Source organism: Pseudorca crassidens, chromosome 3, assembly GCF_039906515.1.
Source record: "Pseudorca crassidens isolate mPseCra1 chromosome 3, mPseCra1.hap1, whole genome shotgun sequence".
NCBI classification, from domain to species: Eukaryota; Metazoa; Chordata; class Mammalia; order Artiodactyla; family Delphinidae; genus Pseudorca; species Pseudorca crassidens.
The window spans coordinates 165,191,598-165,211,622 of NC_090298.1; the positions used below are offsets into that span (position 1 = coordinate 165,191,598).

Below are 20,025 nucleotides of genomic sequence, written 5' to 3' on the forward strand. Positions count from 1 at the left end.
TCCCTGTGTAACTGAAAATGCACGCAAATCAGAAGAAAAAGCTACCTGTGTTCACTCGGGCAGAAAAAAAGAGAAAGGCTCTACAATGGAACAGAAAAGCAGTTACTTCTGGGCAGTGGGGAAATGGGATGGTGACTGTATCTGTGAGCATTTGCTGGGGTTTCAGCAAAGATAACAAAAACAAACCATTTTCCAAAAGCAAAGGTGCACCAGCTCTCCTGCTGCTCAAGCCCACCCATCTTGCCTGCCCTCCCCTGCCCTGTAGCCCCCAGGCCCTCCCGGGCCGCACCTCTTCTCAAGGGGAGCAGCTTGTTCTCCAGGATGTCCCTGGCGTCAGTGCCTTCATCCATTAGGTCGAGCTTGGTGATGACGCCGATGGTCCGCAGGCCTGAAAAGAGCACAGAGGTCAGAGGGCACCATGAGGAAGGAGCACGGGCTGGCGACCCCAGGCCACCTGGGGCCCAGCGGGATCCCCCCACTTCCAGGCCATGTGACCTGGGACAAACCATAACATCACCTGCCTGGACCCTAGTTTCCCTCATGTCAAATGAAGGCAGTAACACACCAATCTCAGGGGGTCGTCCATGAGGATAAACCTGGCATGTGGCCAATGTTGAATCAATAAATGCTGGCCACCGTCATCACTGGTACGACCAGCGACGGTGTCTTGCTGCAGCATCAGGGGGCAACCTCATCGAACTTGAACCCCAGGTCAGAATCTCCATGCTGTGCTCTCTGAGTGGCATGCAACGTAACACACTAACCCGTGACAATTCTTTCTAGGGTTACCTCTCATCTGAATGGCCAAAATTCCACACTGGAAACCACCCCATGGAATTCCTCTTCGTCCCAAGTTGCCCAGAATCGAGGGAACCCTGCAGATCGATCAACTGCCCGTGCTGGTGCCTGAGGGCCCCTCTGTTCTAGCCGTGCGTGTGGTATGTGTGTGTGCGCGCGCGCGCGCGTGTGTGTGTGTGCAAGCACCCACAAAGCTTGGGGAGGGTAGAGGCAGCCCAAGGTAGAGAGAGATGACTGGGGAGGGGGTCTGGGGGCATCTACTTTATTAGAAGTGTCCAATCTCACTGAAGCACTGTTCCTAAAAGCTCAGAAACAACCCAAATGTTCAAGAACAAAACAAAGACAGCAGTGGGCCGCATGGTGGATGGCTATGGACCTATGTCCCTGTGGTAATAGGCAAACACACACCACTACAGAAAAATAAGGAAAGACCATCCCATTTCTAAAAATGTAACTTTACGTGGGAGAACAAACTCTGAAAGGATATTTGCCAAGTGTGGCCACCAGTATCTGCAGGGGGAGAGGAGCTGTCACATGTTAGGTCCTACATTTTACAATGGTGACATTTTGGGGATAATTATCAGGAATACTTTCAAAGTTAGAAAGCCACTTTTTTCTGGAAGGATGCCAGCATCAAGTTCACTTAACTGTTTTCAACCACACATCCTCACTGCCTGATCTAGCCTCTGCAGTCACGGTCACACACTATTTCCTGGGACTGGACTAGGGGGACAGGAAGGCTTGAGCGGGGCGCTGTGGGCTGGGGTGGCCCCTCCCAGGAAAGCACACCTGGATGACCCTGGGGAAGAGCTGCCAGAGCCCTGAGCTTTGAGGAGCTCACAGTCCAGGCGGGAAAGGAACCCCCTTTGCCGACTGTCCCCCAGGCCTACAAACTAGGGAGCGTGAGCCACAGAGCCTGTCTCCCCCAACTCCACACTGGTCCCCAACTCCTTCCAAAACACTGTGGGATCCAGGCAGTCAGCGGACAATTTGGAGAACGTATTTCGGTATGTGTCGTACTCTGCTAACCCCCCGCCGCTCTCAGAGCACACCCAGCTCCCCACCGCAGTCCACGGGGCCTGCTCGACTGGCCCTGGCCCCTCTCGGCCCTCGCTCCCGCGCCCTCCCTTTAGCTCACTCTGCTCTGGCCACACCGGCCCCCCTGCTGTGTCCTGGACACCCCCGCTCTTTAGCACCCACTGTCCATTTTCCTGGGTTTTGCCTCTTTTTCTCATTCTGATCTTGCCCAGAACCTCACATCTTCAGAGGCCCGTGACTGCACCCCCTTCCACCCAGCCTCTCTCATTGGGTTCTATTTCCATCCAGTGCTTACGACTACCGGAAGTTATTCCACTTGCTTATTTCCAGTGGGGGATTCTGTCGCTCCCACTGGAATATCAGCTCGCTGGTGGCAGGGGGCCCCTCTCAACTTTGTCCCGTGCCGGGTTCCCAAGGCCGAAACAGAGCCTGGCATGTAGCCGGGGCTTAACTGACACTTACTGAACGAAGGCCCTGGGCCAGAGATGCCCCAGTCTCCACCACTCCCTCCTGCCCCAACTGGCTTCATTAACTCGTTATCCTTTCACCTTCCCTGCCAGACCCCCCAAACAGTGATGGAGAGACCTCCAGTCCTCTTGACAGCTCTACAAGTTAGGACCGCTGTTGCCATTTCGACAGGAGGGACCAAACCTCGGGGAGGAAGAGGAACTTCTAGAGGTGGGATTTGGACTCGCATCTGTGTCCAAGGAGGGCTGCCCTCTTCCCACCCCCCTGGACTAGCTTTCTGCACAGGCGAAGCAGGGACCAGCTTTCCAAGGAGCAATGCCAACTGCCACACACTGGCCTCCCAAGGGATGCCCCCCGGAACTGCTGGCCCTCATGGGAAATTCTGTGTCCCAGGCCTTTTCCTGGGGAGGCTGTGCGCCAAAGAGAATGCCAGTGACGTGGAATCGAGGATGTGGGGCAAGTCGTGATGCTCCAAGGCGCCGGGAAGAGGGAGCTGCTGCCGTGGGGCTCGGGGGGTACCTTGGGGGTCGACCTCCTTGGCCAGCTTGAGGGCATCCGAGTTGGCCAGGTCCATGTTGGCGGGCGTCACGGCGAGGATGAGGCTGCTCTCCCGGCTGATGAACTGCAGGATCATGTCCTTGATCTGGTACTCAATGTCTGGGGGCTGGTCCCCCACAGGCACCTTGGTGATGCCCGGGAGGTCGATGAGGGTCAGGTTCAACACTGGGAGGGAAAGCAGAGGGAGAGGCTGTCAGAGCCAGGGCAAGGGAGGCACGCACAGCCCTGCAGGGACCTGGCCCACTTCTCCAAGTGCTGGGGGTCAGGCCTCAGGATTTCTCCTGCACTCCAACTGGATCCCACCTTTTGACCTGATAACTCCCTCCTAGGAATCCCATCTTACAGACACCTCCTGTAGTCTATTTCAGTGAGACAGCTTTGTTTCTTTAATGAAATGACTACTTTTTTTTACTGAAATATAGTTGAAATACAATATTATATAAGTTACAGGTATATAATATAGTGATTCACAATTTTTTAAGGTTATACTCCATTTACAGTTATTATCAGCGATACAGTTTTAAATCTGGACATTTGCATTTGCAGACTGGAATTACGCTCAATGGCCGAACAAATTTCAGCCCATCGATTCAGCCAATACCAAGGAACTATTAAAAACAAAAAGATGATACTCTGGTAAGAAACACACTCTTGAGATGCACTCATACAAAAAAGAGGCATCAACGACTTTTATACCATGCTACGATTTGAGTAAAAGTTGTGAAACACACATACACAATATATACATACACGTTCATAACTGCCCACATAGGCATGATGTATCATTTCGAGAACATGAAATATATTTGTAATTTGGGGGGGCAAGGTAGGTTTTCGCTGGATATACCCTTTTATAACTTGAATATGAGCCATGTACAGGCATCATTTGTTCAAAAATAAATAAACTGGGAGTTCCCTGGCGGTCCAGTGGTTAGAACTCTGCGCTCTCACTGCCGAAGGCGTGGGTTCAATCCCTGGTTGGGGATGTAATATCCTGCAAGCCACGTGGCACGGCCAATAAATAAATAAATAAACGCATCACAAAGAACCCATACTGAGGTGTTAGGAGTCAGCTGCGATATTCACCAAATACCATTTAAGTTAGCAATCCATGCCTCTGGGTCAGAGGGTATACATGGCTACAGGCTGCTTGCTTTGTTTAAATGATGCAGTTTTAAAATCGGGACGTTATGCAGAAAAATCTGGCTCTCTGGCTCCTCTTGAAGAACCAGAAGACCTGGCTGCCTTGGGCTGGCATCACTGTGTGGCCACCATTCACCTGGGAGCCGAGCCGTGGCTGCCCCTTTAAAAGGAGCATACGAGCTGCAATTCACCCCAGACTCCACCATTCCTGACAGTCTCCCTGGCATGCTGTTTTTCTTAGAGCTGAGATCAGACGTGGGAAGATACGGATCCAGAGGGCTGTGTTGTGTGTGAAGAGAAATGGGAGGGGCCGTATTCTTGAGAGTGAGGCCGACCCGACCCGTGACCCGTGGAGTCAGCCTTCCGCTGCCCCCGTATGTGAGGGGTCCCTGTTGCCTACCGTGTGGTGAGTAGACCCGCAGGTTGATGGGCACTGGGGAGATGCCTTTGTTGGTCCCCGTGACCCTGTCGGTCTCGGCTTCAATCTCCTGCCGGACTTCATCAAAGTCTGTAAACTTTTTGGACTTGCAGTGCAAAAACTCGGCATATTCTGAAGAGGGAAGAAAGATGCTCAAATGAGAAAGAGAAGCGGTCTCGCTGTGCGCGGGGGAACAGAGGGCCTTCTGGGACAGGTGCTTTGCCAAGCAGAGCAAGTGAACAATCAGTTACAGGCCTTCCAGGAATCTGGGGAGCAACAGATTAATTCTCTTGACAAGTATTTGAGGGGGGCCCTCCTATAGACCATGCCCCCCTTCTAGACCTCAGGGATTCCACAAGGTACAAAACTGGCAAAAATCCTGACTCTGTGGAACGGACATTTTCATGAAACATTTTGCAAAACACGTCATGACATATTATGAGTATAAAAAAAAATCAAAACCAAAACAAAGGGCTTTCCCTGGTGCTGCAGTGGTTGAGAGTCCGCCTGCCGATGCAGGGGACACGGGTTCATGCCCCGGTCCGGGAAGATCCCACATGCCGCGGAGTGGCTGGGCCCGTGAGCCATGGCCACTGAGCCTGCGCGTCCGGAGCCTGTGCTCCACAACAGCAGTGAGGCCATGCTGTGGCCAACAGCAGAGGCCACAGCAGTGAGGCCCGCGTACAGCAAAAACAAAACAAAAAAACCCCACAAAAAACAAAAGACAACAACGAACAGGTGGATGTGACCAGCACTTATTCTTTTTTTCTGATGAACAGGATACGAAGGATAAGCATGCATCACCCAGAGTGCAGTGATGTACGTTTGATGAAGCTTCTGCTTCGGTTTTATATTACATGAGATGGTCCTGGGTCGTGACGCAGAATCTCAGTCAAAAGGGCCGCAAGCCGCTGCCCTGGTGGGATCCTGAGCCGCCAGCTCCCTCTAGCCAGGTGAGATCCCCGGTGCATGTCCCTGGGACTCACTGTCCTCCTCCCCCAAGGCACCCGCACAGGATGGGGAACAGGCAGCACCACTGGCCTCACCAAAGCCCATCTCGCTGCCCCTCCTCCCCTCCTGGCTGTTCATGGGGCCCCCCAACCTAGACGTGAACCCCTCAAGAGAAAAGCTTTCTGGCTTCTTCAGGCCTTCTGAGCCCGGGGTGTCTGAAAGCCGTTACTGACACTGAGGTGAAGGGAAATAAAAGTGACTAACGACAGCGCTGGTCCCATCATCAAGGCAGAGAAATCCAAAGCACAATGTGGATAAAGCAGGAAGAAAAAATGTTCATCGCAGGACGTAGGTGCTGAGTCTACAGGCACTCGCTGTACAATTCCTGACTTTTCCATGTGTTTGAATTTTCACAGTATATGTTGGGGATGGGGGACCTTCTAGGCCCAGAGAGCATGGCTCCTGCAAGTGATGCTAAAAAGAGGGAAGTAAGTCTCACTGGCAAACAGCCTAAAGAACTGGTCCATGGCAGAGATGCAAAGATGTTGCAAACAGCGTTGTAGCGCTGTTTCTCACAGTAAAAGACTAGAAATTGCCTCAATGTCCACCAGGAGGAGACCTGGCTACATAAATCACAGCACAGTGTTACCATCAGCCGCAGCAGAAGAAAGGAGGGAGAAAGACCCCTGCGACAGAGAAAGGCCAGGCAGGTGAGGAATCTCTACCCAGACGTGGAACACAGCAGACAGAAATGAATGCAAAGAGGTTCGCCATCCCATCACCATAACCAAACAAACTATGGCCAACAGTCAGGCCTTGCCTGCTCTGGCCAGGCCCTGCATGTGGTCCCATTTGTTCCTCACAAGTGAGCACCTTAGCAGGTAGGCACCTCCATAATGCCCATATCACAGACAGGGAAACTGAGGCCAGAGAGGTGACACAAGCTGGCTCAAGCTCAGTGGCGGAGCTGGGATTTGGAGTTCAGATAATCTGTCTCCAGATGGCCTCTCTCAAGTCACATGCCCTCTGTGAGGCCACGGACAGGCTCTTCACCTCTCTAACCTCTGCTGCAGGGGTCAGGGGGACTCCGCGCTCAGATCACTGAGGATCTTACCCAATGTGGGCGCTGGCCACTCAGGAGCAGGGCAATGAAGACGCTGGCTGGAGGGTACAGGACCAACCACCCCAACCCCTTCAGCTGACCCAGTTCCCAAGGACGGTCGTGCTCCAGCCCTCCACAGGGACAAGAGAAAATACTCCGCTGCTCTTCCTGCAGCAGCCACCAAAAATGGAACAGTCCTCCAACCCACACAGAAAACCTCAGCTCTCTTCCGGCTCAAGGCCCTGGGCTCAGCACTTGCAAGGTACCATCCCCCTTCCTAGAGTACAGGGGAATGGAGGATGGGAAAGGGGCTGCGGACCAGGACACAGGCCCTGTCCCTTGCAAACCTCTGCCCTGCCAGGCCAGCCTGCCTGTTGCCTCTTCCAGGGAGCCTTCCCTGACTCCATGCCACCTGGAACCCCATTGTGCACCTTGGACCTCCTCCCCTGGCAGAGCCAGGTCACCCTGGATTGTGTTTATGGGACCAGGACCTGCCAGCTGTAGCCTCCCAGAGCCTAGTGTGTGTGGCAGCCTTCCCTTCTGCCAGACCCTTTGTGCCTTTGTGTAACTGAAAGATGTGCAGGAGATGGTGCTGGAGAGCCACAGCTTCTTCCCCAGAGGGTCAGTGGACAGCAGAAGCCATACCCTCTGTGCCTAACAGGAAGGTCAAGGATTCCGCCAGGCCCATCCCTCACAACCTGCCTTCTTTGCTGGGCTCCTCGTCACTTTGGAACCATGGGCTAGATTCCAGGCTCATACCAGCTAAGAAAGGTTCTGCCAACCCTCCTTCCTCTCCGCCCACAAGCACTGACCCTCTTAAAGCCAGACCTCAGCCTCTGCTCCTTGAAACTCTCCATAGCTCCCACCTCACCCCAATAAAAGCCAGTCTTGGGACTTCCCTGGCGGTCCAGGGGTGAAGATTCCGCACTTCCAATGCAAGGGGTGCAGGTTCGATCCCCGGTCTGGGAACTAAGATCCCACAAGCCACACGGTGCGACCCCCCGCCCCCCAAAAAAGAGCTGAAGTCTTCACCACATGTCGCAGGGCGCTACAAAATTTCCTTCCCCCCAGCTTCTGACCCCAACTCCCTCCCCTCCAGCTACACTGGCTTGCCTGGTTTCTCACACTCCAAGCCCTCCACTCCTGCCTCAGGGCCTTTGCACTGACTCTTCCCTCTACCTACAGATACCCTTACGGGTCCCTCCCTCTCCCCCTCTAGGTTTCTGCTTGAATGTCACCTCTCCTTCTCCATGAGGCCTGCTCTGACCCCAAAGTGAGATGACAAACCTCCTCAGTCTCTTTCCCCCTTCCCTTCCTTAGGATCGTCCAAGTACCTGCCACCTTCTAATATGGTTTACCTGGTCAGCCTATGTATTTTCTCTGATCCCCAGGAGGCAGGGATCTGAATCTGTGTTGTTCTGTGTCCCCGGGGCACAGTACTCTGAGCACACAGTAGGTGCGCTGTAATTACGTTTACAACTAAAATGACTGCCGGAAAGGTAGCATGGTCCCTGCTCCAGCTTCCGTGAGGTGGCCCAGCACCACCACGGCCACCAAGCTGGATATACGGGAGACTAGACAGGAACAGGGTCTGATGGGACCACCTGCTATCTCCCCCTCCCTCCCTCCTTCCCAATGCACTTCTTGACGGCACAGGTCCAGCCCAGAGCCAGGGTCCTGGTCTGACGAGGAAGATGGACTCGGCACAAGCATGTCACAGCAAGTGCCAGAGGCGCTCAGAAGAGAGACTCAACGTACCAGGAACTAGGAGGCGTCTCCTGGAGGGGCGGCCTGCCCGACTCAGCCCTGGCCTACCTCACGGCCGCGTGATCTTTCTGAAGTGGACACCTTTCCCCATGCCCTGAGGATGCTCTGGACACAGGGGAGTCTACAGGAGATGGAGAGAAGGTGGGGGGGATGCCCACTGGCCAGGCTCCCCCTCTGTGTCTCAGTTTCCCCGTGAGGAAAATTAAAATATGACATGGGCTTCCCTGGTGGCGCAGTGGTTGAGAGTCTGCCTGCTGATGCAGGGGACGCGGGTTCGTGCCCCGGTCCGGGAAGATCCCGCATGCCGCGGAGCAGCTGGGCCCGTGAGCCATGGCCGCTGAGCCTGCGCGTCCGGAACCTGTGCTCCGCAACGGGAGAGGCCACAGCAGTGAGAGGCCTGCGTACCGCCAAAAAAAGAAAAGGAAAAAAAAAAGAAAAATAGGCGGAGTGTTTAGCCTGGGTTTCCACAGCCCTGTAAGTGCTTGGATGGGGGAGGTGATTTTTTTTAACGATGTACGGTCTCAAAGAATAATTCAGGGGCCTTGAGGCTGAGCTACGGGCCTGCAATGCCTGGAGAGCGCCCTCTCAACTCATCCCCAGCAGCCCAGGTCGAGCCACCACCAGCTCTGCCTGCCCTGGTCCCCGGACCCCGCTGCATCCATCCCCAGAGCAGCTGCAGCGTTTTCAAACCTTCCTTTCCTTGTGCTCAGATAACAAAGCCAGTCCCTCAGGTCCCTGGGCCCTGCCACAGCATTTCGACGGCCACACAGGCACCCCACTGGAGCCCAGCAGCAGGCTTCCCTGGAAGGAGGGCCAGCCACATGTGATCAGTCCCCGGAGGCTCCACGGGACCAGCCCAGGGCACAGCAGGAGTCAAGGATAAAGCGGGCCCTCGGCGAGCAGCTGAGCTGCCAACTCCGAAGAGCCAGCCACCCTTAGCCACTGCAGGGCATCCCACCCGCGTCCCATGGGGTCAGTGAACGCACTTGCAGTTTTTTTCTAAAAGGAGGTTCTGCCCTCCGCCCAGGACTTGTTCCCTGCCTCCTTCAGGTCTTGGCTCTAAACAACGCTGCTTGGGGAGGCCCACCCAGACCAGCCGGCCCTTCGCGGCACTCCTCACACTGACCCACCATGTGCTTGTGTGTCCCCTGCTAAAGTCAGAGCTGCAAGAAGGGAGTGCGAGGGACTTGGTTTTGGTCTTTGTACTCCACGGTGCCTGGTGCATAGTAACTGCTTAATAAAACTTAATTACTAGGTGGCCTGTTACAAAGCATTAGGTGCCGAAGTGTAGGAGGACTTCCCCCACCCCATGACTCCCATGTGGGTCCCCATTGTGTTCAGTAGCCAACACCCCGCCTCGGGCATCTCCCAGGCATGCCCTTCAAGAAGGTGCCCTCAGGACTTCCCTGGTGGTCCAGTGGTTAGGACTCTGCGCTTCCACTGCAGGGGGCCCGGGTTCAAGCCCTGGTCGGGGAACTAAGATCCCATAAGCCGAGTGGCGCGCCCCCCAAAAAAAAAAGAAAAAAGAAAAAGGACCAAGGATATAGAAAGAAGAAAAAGATAGGAGAGATGTGTATTAAGAAGAAAACATTTACTGGATATCTTTAAGAATACGGGGGCTTCCCTGGTGGCGCAGTGGTTAAGAATCCACCTGCCAATGCAGGGGACACGGGTTTGAGCCCTGGTCCGGGAAGATCCCACGTGCCGCAGAGCAACTAAGTCCGTGCGCCACAACTACTGAGCCTGCACTCTAGAGACCACAAGCCACAACTACTGAGCCCGTGTGCCACAACTACTGAAGCCCACACGCCTAGAGCCCGTGCTCCGAAACAAAAGAAGCCACTGCAACGAGAAGCATGTGCCCACAATGAAGAGGAGCCCCCGCTTGCTGCAACTAGAAAAAGCCCACGTGCAGCAACGAAGACCCAATGCAGCCAAAAATAAATAAAATCAATAAATTGATAAGGAAAAAAAAATACAGAATGCTAAAACTTGATAAAGCATTAAAAAAACGAATTTTTTAAAAAAACAGCCCCTTTTTAAAAATTTTTTAAAAAAACAGGCCTGGAGAACACAAGTCAGGCACCACAGCACGACTTGGGGAGGTGACAGGAAGATGAGAGGGAGGTGGGAGCGCCTCAGTTTCCCCACAGTGAAACAGGACAACACAGAGCCCAGGGTTAGCGATGTGATAAAGCAATCAAACAGTGCCAGGCCCAGAGACAGCATGCAGATAGCTCAGCTGCCGGGCTTAGGGCAACTTCCGATGCTCCCTGGGGTTTCGGTGCTTCAGGGGTGTGTGTGACGGTTCTGTCCTGACCTTTGGGAGCACGTCCCATCCCTTCTCCATTCTCAACCCAACGAAGAGCAGAACAACCAGGCCGACCCCGGGCAGCGGAGATGGGGGTCTACCTTCCCCAACCTGTCAACAAGCATGCTGGTCTGGCCGACACAGCCCAGGAGGAACAACCTGGGGCTCAGAGACACCTGGGCGACCCTGCGCACCACACAACCGAAGGGATCCAGACTTGAGGAACTCTTCAGAGCTTTCAGCTGAGCAGGAAGGGGGCAAAGCCCGTGGCATCTCCGAGTCTGTGTGGTCCTCAACCCCACCCCCCACCCCCAGATCTGAGACAAGTCGTGAACACCTCCCATCCTAGGACACGTTCTGGCCACTGGGAAGGTATGACATTACGATTTATAATAAGAAATATGTATTTGGTCTTCCCTCCACTTCTGACACAGAGCTTCTAAAATCCTTGGAATGTTCTAGTGATAAGAGTGATATTCATAATAAGCCCCTCTCAGTCATACCTAAGTTTATGTTAATGAGGTGACGTGGAATGCACCTAAGGATGGGGGCTGGTTATCAGGGAAACCAGCCAGCTGTGATTAGAAGGTTGGAAACTTCAGTCCCACCCCTTGACCTCCGGGGAGGAAACAGAGGCTGAAGGTTGAATCAAGCACTAATGGGAATGATTTAATCAACCATTCCCTACATCCTCCAGAAAGCCCCAAAAGGATGGCGTTCAGAGAGCTTCCAGGTTGGTGAGCAGGTGCAGGGACCGAGGGAGCAGCGAGCTCGGAGAGGGCGCAGAAGCTCCTTGTCCCTTCCGCATAACTTGCCTCATGCATCTCTTCCACCTGGCTCTTCCTGAGTTATACATATCTTTTTATAATAAACCGGGAATCTGGGGAGTAAAATGTTTCTCTGAGTTCTGTGGACCACTCTGGAAAATCGATTGAACCCAAGGAGGGGCTCACAGGAACCTCTGATCTGGAGTCGGGCGGTCAGAAGCACAGGTGACAGCTTGGACCTGGGATCGGCATCTGAAGCAGGTACGGGGGTACAGTCTGGTGAGACTGACCCCTTGACCTGTGGGATGTGATGCTGCCTCCAGGTAGGGAGTGTCAGAACTGAGTTAAACTGGAGCACACCGGACCAGTGTCCACTGACAACTGGAGAACTGGCTGTTGGTGTGGGAAAAAACACACACTGGAGAAGGTGTCAGTGCCAGCCTGCCATCCTGACCGGCTCCCACCTGACCCTCACCAGCTCCCAGCTTGGTTTCCTTATGCAGACACAAGCCCACACCCCGACCGTGGCAGGGTCTATAGGCTTTATAGAAAGGGCCCTGCCAGGGCCAGGCTGGCCAGGGAAAGGTGCTGCACACACAGTCGTGGATACTCTCCCACGGGAGAGAAGGAGCCCAGCAGCCGCCCTTAAGAGCATGGCTAGCCACCTGTCCCATGATGACGGAGCACCTACTGGGTGCCAGGCCCCATGCTGGGCACAGGGGAGAGCGATGGACAAAGCAGGTCAGCGGCCCTGCTCTGGTGGCACTGATGTTGAGGCACGGGGAGAGAGAGAGAGAGACCATCAAGAAAATACGAGGGGGGCTTCCCTGGGGGCACAGTGGTAAGAGTCTGCCTGCCAATGCACGGGACACAGCTTCAAGCCCTGGTCCGGGAAGATCCCACATGCTGCGGAGCAACTAAGCCCGTGTGGCACAACTACTGAAGCCTGCGTGCCCTAGAGCCCACGTGCCGCAACTACTGAGCCCGCGTGCCTAGAGCCCGTGCTCAGCAGCAAGAGAAGTCACCGCAATGAGAAGACCGCGCACCGCAATACAGTAGCCCCCACTCATCGCAAGTAGAGAAAGCCCGCGTGCAGCAACAAGGACCCAACGCAGCCAAGAATAAATAAATAAATAGACAGATAGATAATTAATGAATTAATTAATTTAAAAAAGAAAGAAAGAAAGAAAATACAAGGGACTCCCCTGGTGGTCCAGTGGTTAAGTCTCCGCACTCCCAATGCAGGGGGCCCGGGTTCAATCCCTGGTCAGGGAACTAGATCCTGCATGCTGCAAGTAAAGATCCCGCATGCTGCAACTAAAGGAACCCGCATGTGGCAACAAAGATCCTGCATGAGGCAACGAAGATCCCGCATGCCACAACTAAGACCCGGCACAAATAAATAAATATGTATTAAGGGAATAAAAAAAGGAAATACGAGAACAGGACGGTGCCTCATAACGCACGCTGTAGAAGAACTAAGGCAGCAGTGACTGGGGTGGGGCTCACCCAGGGGAGGAGGAGGATGGGGCAGGGTGGTCCAGGCGGGACGCACAGTGAGGGTGAAGGTCCAGAGGTGGGAACAATCGAGCTGGTCCTGAGGATGAAGAGGAAGATTGTGGCACCAGGAGGAGGTGAGGTCCCAGAGGCCAGCAAGGCCCCGTGGGAGCCACGAAGCCTCAAGGAGGCTGAGAGCCAAGCCCTGACATCCCCTCTCTGGCTCCTGTGAGCACAGGCCAAGGTCAAGGCTGGGAGGGGAGGCTCGTGCACATTCCACACAAGAACAGTCCCCAGCACCCAGGGTTTACGAGGTTCAGGGGTGGTTCCCAAGGAGGAGCAGGGTTCCCCCGTGAGCCACCAAACTTCCTGGTGGCTGCGGTCTAACGTAATTTTTAAACTAAGCCAATTAAAAGTAATGGCTCACTGAGACCTACCTGGACGAGGAGAAGCAGGGCGCCACTGGGCGCTGCCGAAGTCAGAGAATTAGGAACTTATGGTACCAGGGACTCCAGACCCTACAGGAGGCGACAGCCACACCACAGACTCATGGGGTGCCAGGGCCACGAGGGAGTCACCACTACCACCCCATTCCACAGACGAGGAGGCCGAGGCACAGAGAGGGAGGTTACTTGCCCGAGGTCGCGGATAGGAAGGAGTGGCAGCCTGGCTCTGGAGTCCTGTCCCTGAGAACCACCTGAACAAAACTTTAATCTCTAGGAGCAATGCAGCCCCGTGTAGCCCCTAGAAAGCTCTAAAGCCCCAGCCATCACCAAGTCCCACACTGCGCTCAGCTTCCTCCCTCTTATCAGTGTCACCCTCAGCCCTGGTGCCTTGGTGCCTGTCACCTGGGCTCCCCACCTCGAGATCACTGTAGACTCTGCCCTCGCCAGCACAGCACGGCCCTGGGCCAGGCCCCAACACCTCTCACCTGGCTCCAGGCCAACCTCTCCCTGGCCTCCCCACCCGCACTCCTGCGCCTGTCCATCCCTCCTCCACAAGGCAGCCAATGGGCTAAGCCGGTCTCTACACACCCTGAATGCCACTCGGGTTCCCAACGCCTGAACCCCTTATCACACCTGCCAGGATGTGCCACCTGCCTCCCAGGCCCTCCCCAGCCTCACCTCACAGCTTCACAACACAGCTGTTGCCCTGCCTAGAATATTCTCCCCAGGCCCCTGGCCCAAAGTAGATCCAGTGTCTGGTATACTCTCCCACAATCCCCTGTGCTTTCCCCTCTCAGCTGGACCACAGCAACCCCGCATGTGCCGCACCCAACAGGCTGAGCTTAGGAAGGGCCGGGACCCTCGGAGTGCTCACGCTGCCTCCCTGGCATCTGGCCAAGGCCCAGCTCACATCTGCTTGGGACATCAAGAGACTAGGAAGGGACTTCCCTGGAGCGCAGTGGTTAAAAATCCATCTGCCGATGCAGGGGACACGGGTTTGATCCCTGGTCCGGGAAGATCCCACATGCTGCGGAGCAACTAAGCCCGTGCGCCACAGCTACTGAGCCTGCGCTCTAGAGTCTGTGTGCCGCAACTACTGAGCCCGCATGCCACAACTACTGAAGCCCACGCACCTAGAGCCTGTGCTCCACAAGAGAAGCCACCGCAATGAGAAGCCCGCGCACCACAAGAAAGTAGCGCCCGCTCGCCGCAACTAGGAAAAGCCCGCACGCAGCATCGAAGACCCAACGCAGCCAAAAAAAAAAGAGAGACTGGGAATGCCATGGTCGGTGGCGGGAGACTGTGCAAGCTGGGACACAGCAAGAAGCACTCCCACGTGGGACACCCTGGACCCCTCTCCCCCACCCCACACCCCCAGGCCCAGCCCAACAGGATCCAACTATATGTCTCCATCTCCACGGATGCCACCCCATCCCTACTTTCTGGGTCCCCCTGCCCCAGAGCTGGTCCCTGTGGTCTCTTCCCCACCAGTGGCCACAGGATCTGATCAAACCACACCTCGGCCTAAGGCCACACTCCCCCAGAATGAGTTTAAGCCTTGGCTTTCAAGATGGCCCTCCCATGTGCCCTCAGGCAAGGGGCTTGGAAGCTTCAGTTCCCTCCTCTGTAAAGTGGGGTGGCAGGAATGGAGATTTCAGCAACATCGGGGCAGGCGTTGGGCAGATGTGCTCCCACAGGGCTGTCACTTGTCATGTGCTTCTCTTCTCTCCCCCAGCAGAAGGAATTTCAGTTCCTCCAGCAGGCCACACTGGGCCTCGCTGCCTCACGGTCTTCACGCGTACCACCCTCTGCTAGGAGGGAGAGTTTCCCCTCCCCCAACACACCCCAAAGCACCTGTCAGCCTCGGCTCAAACATCACTTCCTCCGAGAAGCCCTCTGATGCTCCCAACCGATGGACTGCGTCACCCCACCACCACCACACATATTCGCATCTGGTGAGGGCCATGTCTATGTGTCTCCCTCCTGCTCTCAACCCAAGTCTCCCCCTACACTGTCCCTCAGCACCAAAAGAAGTACCAAGAGGCAAGGTGACAGGTGGTGGCAGCACCCCTGGTCCTGCTCACCACTGTGCCCCAGCCCTGCGCTAGCTTGCGGCATGCAGCAAGTGCTCACTGGATTATTGCTGGGTGACAGCCACTGGGGAGGTGATGGGGGAGCCCTCCCGCCACGACAATGCCACGGACCTTCTGTTGCAGGAAGCCAGCCAACCTGTTCCCCAAACAGCAAGCTGTCCCCAAACAGGCTGGCAGCAAGCACAGACCCACAGCCAATGGGATGGTACCACTACTGTTCTACGGGCTGTACGTGTACTGAATAATACGGTCTTCATGGCAACCGACAAAGGCAGTACTATTATTATCTTCACTGTCCAGACAGGAAACACAGCTGTGAGCAGCAGTCCCTCCCCAGGGACCAGACAGCCAGTAAGCTACAAAGCCAGGATCTGAACCTGGGCAGTATTAGCTCTCAGCCCCCACCCACCAGGGCAGAGGTTTTCCCAATGTAGTTTTCCCAAAAGCATCAGCATGACCTGGGAACTCATTAAAAATGCAGATTCTCACCCCTTCACCCCCCACCAACCTACTGAATGTGAAACAGAAACCCAATAGGCCAAGCCCTATGTGACTCTGACCCCACTGACATCTGAAAACCTGCGGCCCTGTCGCTGCCCTTCCTGGCACAGCTGATTGGACACCTGAACCCAGAGGAGGCAGCCTATTGGCTTGCCCGTGGCGGGCGCTGGACCAATCAACTGCCGTCTCTCACTGGTGTCCTGCCCTCCTGCAGGTGGATTGGGTGAAGGCCCGGAGGATGAAGGTGAGATGAAGGGACTAGAACCAGTTGAGAGTGGAGTCTGCGGTCTGACCCCACCTGGGTACTCATCCCAGGTGAAAGGCAGGTAACCTGGTTAAACCTCAGTTTCCCAATCTGTAAAATGGGAATATGTCAGCTGCCTTCCCCGAGTGGGGGTGTTTAACATGGCCTGTGGTGACGCTGGCACAGCGAGTGCGGAACCGACCATGGCTGACATTCCAGGTCAGTGGGGAAGCAGCATGGAGACCCCCTGAGGGCTCTGGAGAGAAGAGGGGCCCCACCCCCAACGGCTCCCCTCTCCCCTTCCAGCCTCTGACCTGAGATGCTTTACAAGGAAGCCAAGTGGGTTTCAAGCTGGGAGAGATGCCCATGTTATGTCAGAATTGTGTGGGAAGAACGGAGGCCGCCGAGGGAAAGACAGAAAAAAATCTACATGTGGGCCACTCTATATTCAACAGGCTGGGTCTCTCCCAAAAGTCAGTGTTGCAGTTTAAAAAGAAACGGTGGGGAAAAAAAAAAAGAAACGGTGGGGATGCTGCTCTAATGAAAAGAGGAGACACGACAATGAAGGGTAGTGTGGGACTGATCAGAGCAGCTGTAGAACCAGCCAGGGAAGATATCTGGGGGCCAATTGGCAACATGAGTATGGACTGGGTGTAAGATAACAGGCAGAAATGATGACTTTTCTTGGGTGTGGTTCTGTGAGTGTAAGAGAGTGTCCTTATTGCAAAGGGAGATGCACTGAAGCATTTCGGGTTGACGTGTCAGTGTCTGCTATTGATTCTGAAAGTGTTCAGCAAAAACGTGTCATGTACGACAGAGCCAGAAATATGGCACCTGATGGCCTGGTCACAGCTGAGGATGCTGGGGGCGGGTGGAGGTGCTCAATGAACTGTGCTTCAACTTCCCTGCATACAAGGAAAAAGTGAATTCAAACCCAAATGGCAGCCTAGGACCCGAGACTCATCAGAAGGCCCCTGGCTCCCGCTGGGCACCGCATCCACGTTCGCTTCCTGTTTGGGCTACAAGCCACCCCATCGTACCTGTTTTTGAGAAGATGAGCTGCAGGATGAGAGGCCGCCGAGTGACGATTCCTGAACCTCGGGGAAGGAAGTCCCTGTGGGAGGGGGAAAGGGTCAGAAATTACTCACGAGGCCAGCTTGCAGGGGGGGCAGGAAGTGTGGCCACATGGAGTGGAGCAATCCCCTCTTGCAATCTGGGTGATCTCAGCAAAGACACCAACCCCAGCAAGGTACCCGGGAACGCTCTGGCCTTGGAGGGTCTTGAGGCCACAGAGGAATTGGGGAGGGGCTGGATTGGAGGTTAGCGACAAACGGAACCATTTCCCTCCAGCTGGCTATGCTCCAGACCCAGCATGCCCAAAGAGCCCTTTCCCTGCCAAATATTTGAACCCCCAGACCCAAAAGAGATCAGTACATTTCTTCTTCTTCTTCTTCTTTTTTTTTTTTTTTTGCCACACCGTGTGGCATGCAGGATCTTAGTTCCCTGACCAGGGATTGAACCCATGTCCCCTGCGGTGCAAGTGCGGAGTCTTAACCACTGGACTGCCCGGGGAAGTCCCCAGATCAGTACATTTCCCACCTACATTTTTAAAAGTAATATAATGCCATACATATGATATAAAGACTAAAATAAAAGGAAAATATTTAATGACAAAACACGATGTGTTTCATGTCCCAAAAGGACGAATCGATAGAGGCGTGGAGTGGATCAGTGGTTGCCCCAGGGGTGGGAAAGTGAGAGCAGAGAAGCTTTCTGGAGTGATGGAAATGTCCTAAAGCTGGACTGCAGTGCTGTTTACTAATACTTACTATACATTTACTAAAAATCACTGCATTTGAAATGGGTGAATTTCCTAGCATGTAAATGAGCCCTCAATAAATCTGTTTAATAAAAATATATATATATGCTATGTATTTCACTATGGAAATACACAGGCACTACCTGCACTGACTTACACTAATACACCTGGATTCATGCAAAGTGGGAAAGCCGGGAGCCACCCTGGACCATTAAGAAAGGAAAGCAAGGGAATTCCCTGGCAGTCCAGTGGTTAGGACTCCGCGTTTTCACTGCTGAAGGCCCAGGTTAGATCCCTGGTGGGGGAACTAAGATCCCACAAGCCGCATGGGCGCGGCCAAAAAAAAAAAAGGAAAGCAAAAGAGCAGGGGTCCAGGCAGGCACAAAAGAAGCAACATTTTCAGAGATCACCAAAGCCAGGCAAAGGATTCTTTGTTGTTCCATGTAAAATGGAGCAAGGTTCTGGGCTCAGGGAATTTTAAACAAGTTTTGCACCCAGATAAACATTCGGATTATCTGAAATTTGTGCAGAACCCTGGGCAGGTGTGTTTCATACAGGCAAGCATCCTTGGTGCCACACCACTCCCCGGAACTGTGACAACCAGTGTCTCAGGGGCACCCTACCTGTATCGGGAACACCAGAGAGAGCCCCAGGGGAGGTTGCTGGTTCTCAGCATGGGCTGGGTGTCGGAACCCCTGGGAACCTGTTAGCCCAGTGGGCGGAATGAGGGAGGAGGCGCGCCCTCACCGCACGCCAAGCACTATGAGGGTCGCGCCCCATCGGCCTGTGGGCGGTCCCACCACGCTTATGCAGCGCCTCCTCTGGCTGGGCACAGGGACACGGCAGTGACCACGCAGCAGGTCGGCCTGTGAGATGAGGGACATCCCAGGGGCAGATCGGCTCTGGAGGTCCTATGGGGGTGCCGCTGTGAGCAGCAGAGTGGGGCGCTGGAGTGGACAAGTGAACGGGCCCAGAGAGGGGTGGGGTGACGGTGGTGCTGGAGGTCACGGGGAGAAGGCTGGTCGTCATTCTTAGAGCAAGGCCACTTGCTGTCACTGTTAAGGGACAGTCAGATCATAACCCTGTGTGCTTTTAAAGGTATGTGGCTTTAAAAGACCCCTCTGGGGACTTCCCTGGTGGTGGTCCAGTGGTTAAGACTCTGCGCTTCCAATGCAGGGGACACGAATTCGATCCCTGGTCGGGGAACTAAGATCCCACATGCCACGTGGCACGGCCAAAAAATAAAAACAATAAAAAATAAATAAAATAAAAGACCCCTCTGGCAGCTTCAGGGGTGAGGGTGGGAGCCAAGAGGCAGGCAGTAGGCAACTGCACACAGAGGGAAGAACGCCCCAAGGGCACACATAAGCCCCAGGGGGGATAAAGCCCACAGCCCCTGGCGGCAGGCATGGTCAACCCTCCACACGCCTCAGATGCTCCCCATGGAGCCACATTCCTGAGGATGACAAAGAACCCTGCCCTGCTCGGAGTACTTCACACCTGCGTGAAGCCCTGAGCGTGACTCCCATTCTCCCATTTGGCAGGTGAGGAGACTGAGGAGCAGCAAGGATTTGTGACCTGGCCAAGGTCACAAGCTTGTTCACTCAAGTATTACTCACACGTACTGAGCACCTTGGAGGTGCTGGGGACACCAGTGCCAACCTCCTGACAGGAACCACGTGAGACGGTGTGGGTGGGGACAAAGAAGACACATCATGGGGGTAAGAGGGCTTTGGTCAGTGACCAAACAAGACAGGAGCAGCATGTGAATGGAATCCCCAATGTCCCGCCCATGCGGCTCCTCCACGCTGTCGTGTGTGATCAGGGCCGGTTCCTTTTCCTAGCTGACCCGTGAGCCACTGCGTGGATGGTCCACAGTCTGTTCATCTGCTCGCAAGCTGATGCGGCTTTTGGTGGGGAGCGAGGGGTTGTCTTTCCAGCTCGGGGCCATTACAAATAAAGCTGCTATGAACATTCTCATCCATGCCTTTTGTTGACATATGCCCTTGTTTCTCTTGCTGAGTCACAGGGCAGACCTAACCCTGAACAGGCAAAACTAGTTTCTGCTGATAGAAATCAGAGCAGTTGGTCCCCTCTGGGGGAA

At 54.5% G+C, this 20,025-nt stretch overlaps 1 protein-coding gene across 11 annotated transcripts in view; it reads right to left on the minus strand.

Annotated features, from left to right (window-relative positions):
- The window catches only part of DNM2 (dynamin 2), a 92,756-nt gene that overhangs the window by 42,466 nt on the left and 30,265 nt on the right, over positions 1-20,025 (minus strand). For all 11 annotated transcript variants that reach the window (XM_067733727.1, XM_067733733.1, XM_067733723.1 and 8 more), the window contains exons 2-5: positions 17,143-17,216; positions 4,406-4,555; positions 2,824-3,027; positions 290-388 (exon numbers count right to left, since the gene is read on the minus strand). In XM_067733727.1, the coding sequence (XP_067589828.1) occupies positions 290-388; positions 2,824-3,027; positions 4,406-4,555; positions 17,143-17,216 (527 nt within the window). The remainder of the gene's footprint in view (positions 1-289; positions 389-2,823; positions 3,028-4,405; positions 4,556-17,142; positions 17,217-20,025) is intronic.